Raw genomic sequence first — 14,030 nt, 5'->3', positions numbered from 1 at the left:
TGTGCAAGGCATTCACTGAGCAGAGTCGTGTCCCTTACCCGCACAATGATCTGCTTCACATGGGTTTAGAATCTTCCTGATTATGATCCTTGAGCTGTCTGGTCCAGACTCAATCAAGTATATACAGACTGCCTTCATACAGCTGGAATATTGACATGAAAAGAAACAAAAAACATTTCAGCTGTACATTATGCTGCTGTTACATAGTTTCTTGGGACTTCTGCTCCTTAAATGAGGTCACAGGTTGCGTCAGTTTACTGTGTGAGTGTGATTATGTTTGTTTGTTTGTTGTTTAATGCTTCACTCAGCATTATTCCAGCTACATGACGGCGGTCTGTAGATAACAGAGTCTCGACTGAGTGATTGACATAACAAGCATCGATCCATGCGATTAGGACACAATGACTTGCCGATTCCATTAGTTACCTTTTATAACAAGCATAATCGCCTCTTACGGCAAGCAAGACCCATGTTGGACATTTTAATATTATTTAGTTTATCGATTTAGTTAAAGATTTGTCAGTCAGAGGTTTCAAATAATAATAACATGTCTAACACAAGACCCAGGTTGCAAATTTTAATATTATTTTATGTCAATTCCAGGCAGGCTGATAAATCGATTTAGTTAAAAGTTAGAACTGATTCTGATTTGACAGTCAGAGGTTTCAAATAACAATAAAATGTCTAACACAAGACCCAGGTTGAAAATTTTAATATTATTTTATGTCAATTCCAGACATGCTGATAAATCGATTTAGTTTAAAGTTAGAACTGATTCCGATTTATCAGTCAGACGGTTCAAGTAACAATAACAGGTCTAACACAAGACCCAGGTTGCAAATTTTAATATTACTTTATATCAATTCCAGGCACGCTGATCAGCCGCTTTACCTTCACATCGCTGAAACGTATCAAGGACTACTACTCAATCCTGACCTCCGCCTTCCCGTTGATCGGTCATGGAAACATCGAACTCATCAAGGAAGGCAACAGAAAGTTTGTCAAGATTGGGGGAAGTAGAAGCAGACTTGAGATCACCTTCACACGATATCGAAGCATCAAGTCGATATTTACATCAGAAACTGTGTCCGCCTCATCAGCATTCTCTTTCAGCTTTGAGACGAAGCTTACAACAACCAGAGTTACCACGGCAACCCGAATCATCTTGTTTTCTGTTGGTTCGGTCACCAATGGCGACCTGACCTCTCCCGGAATGCTGGTGTATTATGAGAATGGGGTGATGACGTGTTACCTGAGTCTGAGACAGAAGAAATATAAGGTTCAGTTTGCAACTACTTTGCAAGACCTTGCCATACTAAGGACAGTCGACTTCTCATTCAGTCTTGCCACAGGATTTGTCATCCGGACCAAAGAGGCAACGGCATTAAATTACACAGTGCTTGGCACGGCGACGACTTCATCCATCCAATCACTCGAGGCGGTAGAGATTGAGGAGGCCGTGATTGGTTCCCGTGGCGACGTGGATGCTGAGTATGACCTGTACGTTGGCACCTGCAGTATCGCCGATGCCACCCCAAGCCAGATTGCCACTGAAGGCCTCACCCAGGGTGAGTTGGGTTTCTCTGTGTGTTTATGTTTAACCCACTTCATTGCTGCAATATGTCTTATCAACCTACTGCCACTTTTGCCTGTTGTACCTGTCTCATAATAACCTCTTGGGAGGTTTTACTTTATCCTAGTAAAACCTCATCCCGGCTGTGAGGTTTTACTTTTGCCTTGTAAGACCTGGTATGAGTTTTACTTTTGCCTACCCAGCTAAAAATGTGCACCATGGTATACCATGGTCACCAAGGTGTACCATGGTGTTTCTAATGCCATTTCAGCTGGGCAGTAAGACCTATTATGAGGTTTTACTATTGCTTAGTAAGACCTATTATTAGGTTTTACTATTGCTTAGTAAGACCTATTATGAGGTTTTACTATTGCTTAGTAAGACCTATTATGAGGTTTTACTATTGATTAGTAAGACCTGGTATGAGGTTTTACTTTTGCCTTGTAAGACCTGGTATGAAGTTTTACTTTTGCCTAATAAGACCTGGTATGAGGTTTTACTTTTGCCTTGTAAGACCTGGTATGAAGTTTTGCTATTGCTAAGTAACACCTATTATGAGGTTTTACTATTGCTTAGTAAGACCTGTTATGAGGTTTTACTATTGATTAGTAAGACCTATTTTGAGGTTTTACTTTTGCCTAGTAAGACCTGGTATGAAGTTTTACTTTTGCCTAGTAAGACCTATTATGAGGTTTTACTATTTGATTTTAGTAAGACCTGGTATGAGGTTTTACTTTTGCCTAATAAGACCTGGTATGAAGTTTTACTTTTGCCTAGTAAGACCTGGTATGAAGTTTTACTTTTGCCTAGAAAGACCTATTATGAGGTTTTACTTTTTCCTTGTAAGACCTGATGAGCCTGAGGCGTCGATGAAGTTTGTACTTGGTGTTTCAAATGTCCAATGATCTAAAATCGGGTTTTCAGTATGGATGACGTGCATCGAACCTGCAACCTCACATATCATGTTTATATTTGTAACACACTGTTTTCCCACTGAGCCACTGGGGCAGGTGATGAAAAGTTGTTCAGTTTTATATTTCATGAATCCAGTTGGTCCATGCTGCATGCAGTTTTTTTCTCCCACACTTTTCTCAAATTCCTTTTATACCGGGACACACTGTTTCACGATAAGGCATCTCGATGTTTTCTTATTTTGGGGGGTATTTCATGCATTTAGACAGTTCCTAAGTTGGATAAAACAAGGACTCCAAGGTTTTAGTTGAAAATTAAAATCTTGAGCTCGCGAAAAGCCGTCTTGGAGTCATGTTTATCCTATACATCAAAGTGCAAGTGTGTATTAAAATGAAAAAAACATGTTTGTACCCAGTAAGTGAGCATGAGATGGGCCAGGCTTCTTGTAATCTTAAAACATTAGCTTGCTCGATGTTAAACAATACCTGGAGTCCTGGGGTCATCAAGGCTTACTGATGTAGTACTTGACGATAGGGACCCCTGATTCTCTAACATTCAACATTAGTTGACTTTAGATGCATAATTTCGAACATTGAGAAGAGTAATCTTTGTGTATTTAATTTTAGTGTTACAAAAGTAGAGCCATGACAATATTTGTTCATGAGACATTATCTGTATAACGCTTTTTACATAATGTGTCATAAATATCATCATCAAAAGGAATGACAAAAAATGAAATCGAAACATATTTTGTCAATTTAAAAAAATTACAAATTTTGAAAACTCTTTTCCATACAGTCAGAATAAAATAACATTTTATAATTTGTTTTATCCTGTCCTAAGTCACATTATGACACAAAGTATAAGCAGGAACTCTGTAGAGAATCTACAACCTTAAATAAGGAAGAGAACTTTTGCTGTGATACAAGACAACAAGATTGTTTCTGATGGCTTGAATTTCCTGTACAGCCAAGCAAATTGTAGAATGTTTGGATGAGCATATATGTTGCCTGTCATCTCTGATGTGATGCTTGTCTTGACAGAGCTGTGTTCCGATGGATTCTGCAAGAACGATGGTGTCTGTGACGGCGTGGACCACTGCATGTGTGACCGAACAAAGGACTTCACAGGACCAGACTGTTCTGTAGCAGGTACACTATGTCCTTGACCTTATCAGTACAACATGTCCTTGAACTTTTGGGTACATGTCCTTGAACTTTTGGGTACAACATGTTCTTGACCTTGTGGCATGTGCATGATGAAAGTCAATGAAGCTGAGGTTCGTCAGTTTAGACTGGTCTAGACTCAAGACCTCCAACAATGATTGATAAAAATTTTGAAAGATTTTTTGTTTACTCTAAAACAGGAATTTTTAATTTTTAATTTGTTGACGTGAACACCATCTTTTGTAGTGGGACAAATACTTAGCATTAATCTGCATGTTCTATGTGATAGAGAGATTTATGTGTTATTAATCATGGAGCGAGGGGCTAATGTGGTTAAAAAAGGTGATCAGATCACAGTCATATTGCTCCAAAGATCCGTGTTCAATTGTTTTCTATGTCAACTTTTAGGGAGCAGCCTCACCTCCGAGACAAACACATTCACCAAAAACAGCGACGGCACTTTCTCCACCTCCAGTGGCAACAACTGCACCATCCGCGGCAGTGTCAGCGTCACAACCACAAGCACCACCATCACCGCCTCCAGTCAGGGCAGCTACATCGAGGTGGACTCTAGCGCCAACACCTGCCTCAACAACCTCGCTTCTTGCACCGCCGGCCTCACCTACTGCATCCAAATGACCTTCACCTCCCTGGTGGAGGACTCCCACATCTGTCTCATGTCAACCGGAGGTGAAGCCATGTATGGCCTGTCCTTGACCTATGACAATCATGACAAGCAATTCAGCGCCAGCGTCCGTGTGCCTTTCAAGACCTGGGAGCTGAAGGCCAACTTTAAGGCGAAGCTGAATGTTGAATACAATGTCTGTTTATCCTGGAGTATGTTCAATGGAGTTTCTATCGTTGTCAATGACAACAAAGTCGGTGCCAGTAATGTCTTTGAGGTAAGTGTTTTATAGTCAAAGGATTTCAAGGTAACATGGTGATAAGATTGAAGAAGAGTTGTTAAACTATCAGGGAGAGTTTTTTAATATATGGCCAGACAAAAAAAATTAAATATGGATATTCTGATCAATATTCCAAGAGGGAGGAGGTAACAAAATTGAAAAATTTAGGGTTGATTCCAGCCCTCATGTTTACCTTACAGGTACTTCCACATAAATTACATATTAGAATAAGGATGTGACAGTGATAGGTGATTTATCTTCGTGAAGCAAGGGAGTTATCTGACTTTAGAAGTCCAGTTTCCACCCTAGCCAAACTAGGCTGGAATTTCTGGGCTTGACCATAGCACCACCAGTGGCTGTTGCTAGTTTTGTCCCTTCAAACAGACACACACACACACACACACACACACACACACACACACACACACACACACACACACACACACACACACACACACACACACACACACACACACACACACACACACACACACACACACACAGAAACACACACACAGAAACACACACACAGAAACACACAGAAACACACACACAGAAACACACACAGAAACACACACAGAAACACACAGACAAACAAACACACACTGACACGAACACACACACACTGACACGAACACACACACACGAACACACGCGCGCACGCACGCACGCACACGCACACACACACACACACATCCCTTTGCTCATATTACTTGCATTTGCTGCAAAGGCACACCCAGTCAAGGCGATCATCGATAATCAAGATGTTTATTGAAATGAATCAGGCTTTACCTCGCAAAGTGCATCAAATCGCTTGATCACCATGATTAAAAACATGTGGAAACTATGTGTCGGCGCCCAGTTGATGGTACACATTGGCTGCAAGTCCTGCAATGGAACGAACTCGGCAAGGCAGTTACCATGTTGTTTATGAACCGGATGTCGATATCATTGCGAGATTTTGATTGGACTATGTATAGACTCGTTAGTCCAGCAAAAAAATAACTCCATTATTCCAGCCTAGTTCGGCAAGGGTGGAAACTGAACTTTTAAAGTCAGTTAATTCCCTTGTCTCGGGAAGATGAGGTTAAGCAGGACTAGTAAAGAAGGGTTCTCGAGGAATCTTAAATCTAGTCCATTACATATCAATATTATTGATAATATATTGATAATATTAATCTAGAATACAAAACCAACCCCTTGTTTCACAATGGTGATGCCGACGTGTTGTAGACCTCCTTGACCGTTCTGCCCGGAGCGCTCAGTCAGAAATTGAGATTCGGCAGCTGCTACAGCGTGGTCCACACTGAAGAGTGGAGCTACTCCATCACCAGCTACAACTACTACGCTGCCAGCATACAGGCCCTTGCTGCTGTCAACATCACCCAAGGTGAGTTGGTCGGCTCCCCTGGCCAAAAGTACATTGGTCTTACGTTAAGGTTTATCAAATGACCTTGAAAGGAGTAAGGTCTGCTCTTCAGTGTTCCCTTTTACCAGGAGTTACCAGTTTGTTACCAGTAAAATTGGACCAGTAATTCATGAGACTGTCAGTCCCTGTGGACCGGCAAATCAAGTACCATTTTAATCTTTGTTGTTGAACAAACGATCGTCAATAGTCAGCTCGTCTGTTACCATCAGGGTGTCCCGTTGTCTATTTTTAGTGCAAGGAAATAAGATTTTGCTTTGCTTTGAGGTTAAACATCTTTTTTAAAAACACTTAGTCTCGAGCCTAAGTGAAATGATGTTGAAAGAACTAAAACCACATAATTTTCATACATTTTATTGTTTGTTCAGAGTTGGGGCTGACAAAAATTTGGAAGGAACTGGTAATTTTTTTAGTTGCCAGCAGTTTCAAAAAAAGTCAGCGGGAACCCTGTCACTGAAACATTCATTCACTCAGTTATTTGTTGATCCTTTCTCATTGAAAGTGAAGATCCGGGGTAGAATAGGTCTTCAGCAACCCATACTTGCCGTAAAAGGCAACTATGCTTGTCGTAAGAGGCGACTAACGGGATCAGTGGTCAGGTTCGCTGACTTGCTTGATGCATATCATCGATCCCCATTGCGTGGATCGATGCTCATGTTGTCAGTCACTGTATTGTCTGGTCCCGACTCGATTATTTACAGACCATCATGATATAGGTGGAATATTGCTGAGTGTGGCGGTACACTGTGTTTACAATGAAGCAGCAGTTGTGTAATATTATCTCTACAACTGTTTCAGTTATCAACAAAGAGCCAGAACGTGTGGGTGAGTTTCATTCATTTATTCACAATTTGGGTGTGATGATCTACAGATCCCCAGGGTCTTCGTCTAGTCCTACTGTTTGTTATAACCGACTTCGATCAACTTTGTTTTAGCTGACGGTTCATATTAATCGACTTTGGTATAACTTACTGTTCATTATTAGCGACTTTGTTATAACCGTCTGTTCACATATTAATCGACGTTGTTATAACTGCCTGTTCATTATGAACAACTTTGTTACAACCAACTCTTCATTATAACCAACTTTGTTATAACTGACTCTTCATTATAACCAACTTTGTTATAACCAACTCTTCATTATAACCAACTTTGTTATAACTGACTCTTCATTATAACCAACTTTGTTATAACCAACTCTTCATTATAACCAACTTTGTTATAACTGACTCTTCATTATAACCAACTTTGTTATAACTGACTCTTCATTCTAACCAACTTTGTTATAACCAACTGTTGATTACAACCAACTTTGTTATAACCGACTTTTCATTATAACCAACTTTGTTATAACTGACTCTTCATTATAACCAACTTTGTTATAACCAACTCTTCATTATAACCAACTTTGTTATAACCAAATCTTCGTTATAACAAACTTTGTTATAACCAACTGTTCATTACAACCAAACTTTGTTATAACCGACTCTTCATTATAACCAACTTTGTTATAACCAACTGTTGATTACAACCAACTTTGTTATAACTGCCTGTTCATTATAATCCACTTTGTTATAACCAACTGTTCATTGTGTCCCACTTCATAACATCCAACATTCACTGATGTCCGACTTTGTGGGCAGCTGTTTGTACAGCCAAGTAGATTATGCTGACTTCATTACACCTGACTTCATGATAGCCAAACTTGTGACTTCTTTGTAACATTGTTGTTGATGTCTGTGCTGCAGTGGAGGAAGTCTGTGATGTTGCTGTCTTCAGAACAAGCATGACCTCCATCGTCAAGGTCGGTGTCAGCCTCTTCAGCATCGCAGCCAACGCAAGAACTACAGCGTGCACGTATGTATACTTACATTGGTATTGGTGCTGCCACTGTTATCTGTGTGTTATTATTGTAACCGACTGACTGGTGGTCTAGTCTAGAGCGTCTGCCCGGAGAGCTGAGGGTTGGTGGTTTGATCCTTTGTCTCGTCATACCAAGAGATGTTGAAAGGTGGTACTTGTTGTTACCCTGCCTTGCTCTCAGGATAAAGAAACAAAACAAGGACTGGTCGGCTCAGAGTCAGTATACTGTGTCTGAGTTGGGTATCCATGTTAAACTGCGGCATGGTGGCTCACAGTGGGTGAGGTGAGGTGAGGTGAGATGAAATGGGGTTTAACCTCGCATCCAAGATTATTGCACTTACGTAGTGACGTGCTTGTATGTGTGTGTGTGGCTGCTTGTAGTAGTCCGGACTGATGTCGATTTATAGTGCTAGCTCACTGAGATACCATACCGCAGTTTAACATGAATACCCCACTTAGACACAGTATACTGACTCTGAGCCGACCAGTCCTTGTTTTAGCCCCTTAATTCAGAGGTAGACAGGGTAACAACGAGTACAATCTTTTAATGTATTTTGGTATGACGTGGCTGGGGATCGAACCCCAGACGTTCCGCTCTCCGGGGGGACGTTCTACCACTAGACCACGGAAGCGGTCGCTCACAGCGGGTTCGTACTATCAAATCAGCATATGTCCAGTGCAGCCCAAGCACATGCAGGCGCTCTCACACTCACTCTCACACACACACACACTCTCACACACACACACACACACACACACACACACACACACACACACACACACACACACACACACACACACACACAGGTCAGGTCAGGTCAGGTCAGGTCAGGTCAGGTCAGGTCAGGTCAGGTCAGGTGCCTTGTACATAAGACCAAAGTCACCAAGGTCTTACAGTAAGGATGTCACCTGTGGGGTCACTTCATGCCCTGTCACACACTACACTGTCAATACAAGTCACATCAATGGCTGTATAATGGGGTACTGAGACTTAATTTGCTCAAAGAACCCATGAAGATCCGGGGTAGAATAGGTCTTCAGCAACCCATGTGTGCCGAAATAGGCGACTATGCTTGTCGTAAGAGGCGACTGATGGGATTGTGTGGTCAGGCTTGCTAACTTGGTAGATGCATGTCATCGTATCCCAAACCCTTGGATCAATGCTCACGATATCAATCACTGGATTGTCTGGTCCAGACGCGATTACTTACAGACCCCCTTCACATAGCTGGAATATTGCTGAGTGCAGGGTTAAACAACAAACAAACAAACAAACATGCCCAAAGAGAGCCCCCTTCAGCAAGCTTACAGAGTGAGGATGTCATCTGTCGCCTGACTCCTTCCCTGCTGCAACAGGCATGGTCATATTCTGCACCACACACCTCACACTGTCTCATGTATACTCCCCAGGGAGTTCACCACGGCCATTGCTACAGCGGAGACCTCCATCGCTGGATGCTGGAACGAGAAGGATGAGTCTGTGTCGTCCTCATCCCTCCTCTCCTTCGTGAGGTACTCGCTGCGGCCCAACATCCTGGCCTTCAAATCTCTGAAGACCCTCATGTGCGATGGTAAGTACATAAGCCAGCTCTGTGTACTATTTGGATAGGGGTGGTGGGGTAGCCTAGTGGTTTATGCGTTTGTTATCACCCTGAAAGAGTTTGATTCCTCGCATTAGTAGAATGTGTGAAGCTGATTTCTGGTGTCCTCCACTGGGATATTGCTGAAAAAAATGGCGTAAAGCCCAACTCACTCACTCACTCTATTTGGATATGTAACATTCACATTTGGGACAGTAACCATGGTAACATGCAGGACAAGACAGGATATTAGGGGTTTTTTACTTAGTTTAGGGATCCACCATTTATGTTTTCCCAAATATGCAACAAAATACAATTTTGAAGAACTTTTGACTATTGTATCAAATTTCAGCACAACTAAGCTGGCTGATATGGGAAGGGAAGTAACTCTTTGACTTGTAGTTCATATATTTCTTTCGTTTAAACCATTCTCACCAAAAATTCGGAATGATTTTTAAACCAATTTTAACTTAAAACATCATTTTATTTTGCACACTGACAGTGGTTTTGAAAATGTACCTATAAACTAATAAGAGACAAAATACCAAAAAGCCCTATTTGGTTAAGAAATGACTTCAATATATATTTGCGTTTAGGGAAGTTTAAACGTGCAGAACTGTGTGCTGACTGGAAATCAGTGTAGCGTAGCGGATTTACATAGGAGTGGGAACTCTGGCTTCTGTGTTCCTAAACATATTAAAGTCAATCCTTATACATAAATAAGTCAACAATAATAACTTCACAGACTGCTTATTTAATCATTACTACACACAGAAAATGTTTACAACTACCGTATTCGCCACAATAAACACCCAGGGCGCTCTCAAAATTAGAAATAAGGGGCTCTTATTAGAATAATATTTTGGTGAAAAATAAGTTCAAAGATCGTAAATTTCATGATTTATGCTGACAGACAGAAATGTTTATATACAACAGATATATTTTTCCGGAATTTAATTGCCCATAATTAAGGGTGCATATTACACACAAGTGCGTATTATACACGAATAAGTAAGTCATGTGTACATTGATCAATCGGAAGGGGTGCTAATTGGGATTGTTCACTAGCCAATATATTAGCAAATATTGCCATGGGCACTTATTAGAGTGGGGCGCTTATTACGTCAAATACGGTATACGCAATCAGCAACATCATTCAAGCGACACACACCGCCCATTCTGTTGGTGGGCATGACATAATCTTATTTAGGTTTATGTAAATTTTTATGTAATTCCCCTTTCAATACCATGTTTGATTTTATTTTTTTGAAAATGTTACTAAACCGAGGAGCAAAAGAAACTATACCTGTCAGTTGGTTTTATATGTTTGATTTTCAATTGAAAATAAGTTAGCGATAGTGTTTCCAAAAAATGAACAGTACTGCGGTTTTGTTGGCACTGAAAGAATACTTCTACATGGTTTTATTTTTTAAAATATAATTTGATTTAAAACTTTTAAAAATTAAAATAAAAAATACATAATGCACAAATGTTAATGGGTATCTTGTACATGTTTTTTTTTAAATCAATAAGTTTGCTTTTTTCGGCACAAATTTACAACATTTCGAACATGGAATGAGTTTGGTTTTACGCTGCTTTTACCAATATTCCAGCAATATCACAGAGGGGGACACCAGAAATGGGCTTTGTACCCATTGTACCCATGTCGGGAATCAAACCCGGATCTTTGGCATGACGAGCGAACGCTTTAACCACTAGGCTACCCGGCCACCCCTCAAACATGGAAGGGGTCATGTGGCTGCAAATTCTTTCCTTACGCCTGTCTTCAATTGAACCAAATTATTGTGACACAAAATTACCCAGCAACAAATTACTTTTTACAAGCTGTTGCACGAGTGAGGGATGGTTAGACAGACATTATCAAATTCAACAACAGCTCTGTCAATTTTCAATTAGATTAAAAATGTACATGGTATAGTTTCATCTGCCCCTTTGTTTGTTCTACAAAATATTACTAGGCGACTAACGGGATCGGTTGGTTAGGCTCGCTGACTTGGTCGATGCATGTCATCGATTCCAATTGCGTGGATCGATGTTCATGGTATTAATCACTGGATTGTCTGGCCCAGACTTGATTATTTACAGACCGCCGTCATATAGCTGGAATATTGTTGAGTGTGGCGTTAATCAACAAACCAACCAACCAATCTATGTAACTTGAATATTTCTATTCTCTATTTCAGATCTGACCGTTACCACGGGTAAGATTACTGTATGTCATGATGCCAGCCTTGTGGGTAGGACGGAATGTTACAAACCAGGTCAAATACAACACATGTTAACACACAAAAATAATTGCTTCTTGTCAGTTACAGAAACCAAAGAAATATGTTGCATACATGAACGTGTTTAAGAAGAAAGACATTGTCAGGATTAATGTTTGGCTAAAGGGACCAGTCATTTTTTAAGAGTCAGATGGGCCGGAGTGGATAATAAAAGATAATGAAAAGACCTGGCGATGATTGTGTCAAACTGTATATGCAGTTCGTCTTTGATAAAAATGGATGTTTGTTTCCGTAAAATATGATATGTGATTTTCATCATAACAGTACTGACGGAATCAGTTGCAGAAATATATTTGTATTTTGAGATGATCATCAGATATTGGAGTTGTAGGTGCCACGCACATGAACAGTAATCAGCATCCTTGCTCAGTCCATGTGTGCTTGGTGCTGCAGATGCTACTTGTGACTTCGCCACCATCAGCACGGAGATACAGGCCCTCTTCACCTCCACCTCCAGCAGCCAACTCACCACCATGTCCTGCAGGTAGGTGTCTGTACCATGTCTGTATCTCTCTGTACCATGTCTGTATCTCTCTGTACCAGTAGGTATCTGTACCATAGCCTGCTTGTATACATTAAAGCCAGATCTTTTACTCTGATACGATATCATCAGGTCTGCTTTCAAATCAGCTAATCATGACAAGACTTTTAAAATCTGTATGTCAAAATGAATTTATTGGAGAGTTCCTAATGCAAACAAAAATAACTGCGCTCACATATTAATGTAGATATTTTATACATCCTTCCTTTTCTGAGCATATGGGTGTACTGTTGAGGGCATATTGGTGTTGTATTGGGTTTCTTTTGCTATAAAGATGTCCAAATCGAGGGGTACAGATATGAAGCCAAATCATTTTAGAAAGCTGACATCTGATTGGCTCGATCAAGAACCCATTCATCCTTGCATCCTTCATTCAGTTGTCAAAGTGGTCAAAGTCTGCACAGTGTCATCTTCCCGAGGCAAGCATGTCCACTAGCCTCTATCAAAGCCTAGTTTATACACTTGCCACATCAAGGCAACTTTTCTTGGCTCGACCCTGGCGCCTACTCATGTAGATCACAAATTGTGCCCCTTGTAATGAAAATGCGATATCAAATCAGATTGCTGTTCTTTTGTAGTATAGCTTCACAAAGATGGCGACTATCATAGGCGTCAAACAAGTCAGATAACAAAAATATTTGCGATTTCATCCCTGAAACCAAAACATAGGCAATCGTTGGGGGGTTTAAAAGATGAAAAGACAAATTTGTATCAACCTAGACAGGCAGCAGCAAATCACTTTCATACGAAGGTGAACCAGTCGTGTATGTTGATTTTGTGAAACGTTCTCTGATTAGACCATCGATATAGTCCAATCATATTTAGCACAGGAAAGTCGGCTTGATGTGGCAAGACTTTGATAAAAAGCCTAGTGGACGCTCTTGCCTCAGGAAGATGTCACAGTGTTCACCTGAGGCAGCCTTCCTTGGAGGTGTCCTCAAGCAGAACCACTGCATCAGAGTAAACGATCGGATTGTAATAAGATCGTATATGTATCTCTATGTACCAGGCCCCGTCCACCTCTGTACCATCCGTTAACATTGTCTATTTCAGGTCTGTTACAAACACTTTCATCCACATCAAAGAGAAGCTGCAGACGTGTTCCACTGGAACGAGGGAGTTGATGACATCCCTGATGCTGCAGATGGGGGTTACAGTGAGCTCCGTCTGTGCAAAGGCAACATGCAACATTGAATACTCCAGATCGTGTGTCAGTGACGCCTCCGCAGTCATCACCAACGTTGCAGCGGAAGGATACACCCAAGCTGTCTGCAAGTATGTTCCTGTACAGTTAGACCTTGTCAATCCGGACACCACTAAATAGTATGCTCCTGAGAAAACATAGAACTTTGTGGATAACAACTTCTGGCTTGTTGTATATAGCAATGTTTCGATGTAGATTCTTATGCCATTATCTAGGTGTAAGAATCTAATTCGAAATATCACTATATGAAATAAATCAGCTGTTGTTATCCAGTTGTACGTTTCTTATTTAGGCATCAAATTCAAGAATGCCAATCAATCAGTCATTATGCTCCTGTTCTATACAGTTGAACCTTGTCAATCAGAACCCTGATAAAACAGTATGTTCCTGTTCTATAAAGTTAAATCTTGTCAATCAGAACCCAGAAGACAGAAACGTCTGTCCAAAGTCTGACAATCCTGTCCACAGCCAAACCCAAATTATACATATTCAGCCATTGAAACCCCGGCATGAGAACAGCATCAGTGCAGGGTGATATGTGTTATAGTTGGAGT

The 14,030-nt window shown here is 40.7% G+C and overlaps 1 protein-coding gene across 1 annotated transcript in view; it reads left to right on the top strand.

The window, feature by feature from the left end:
* LOC139448341 (uncharacterized) overlaps positions 1-14,030 on the top strand; it is a 132,018-nt gene that overhangs the window by 6,439 nt on the left and 111,549 nt on the right. The window contains exons 6-15 of the mRNA XM_071229885.1: positions 870-1,568; positions 3,529-3,636; positions 4,060-4,553; positions 5,790-5,946; positions 6,781-6,807; positions 7,731-7,839; positions 9,256-9,416; positions 11,630-11,647; positions 12,125-12,215; positions 13,326-13,547. Coding sequence (XP_071085986.1) covers positions 870-1,568; positions 3,529-3,636; positions 4,060-4,553; positions 5,790-5,946; positions 6,781-6,807; positions 7,731-7,839; positions 9,256-9,416; positions 11,630-11,647; positions 12,125-12,215; positions 13,326-13,547 — 2,086 coding nt within the window. The remainder of the gene's footprint in view (positions 1-869; positions 1,569-3,528; positions 3,637-4,059; positions 4,554-5,789; positions 5,947-6,780; positions 6,808-7,730; positions 7,840-9,255; positions 9,417-11,629; positions 11,648-12,124; positions 12,216-13,325; positions 13,548-14,030) is intronic.

Source organism: Haliotis cracherodii, unplaced genomic scaffold (assembly GCF_022045235.1).
Source record: "Haliotis cracherodii isolate W230 unplaced genomic scaffold, xgHalCrac1.p SCAF_7, whole genome shotgun sequence".
NCBI lineage: Eukaryota > Metazoa > Mollusca > Gastropoda > Lepetellida > Haliotidae > Haliotis > Haliotis cracherodii.
This window is presented reverse-complemented; position numbering and strand designations above follow the sequence as displayed.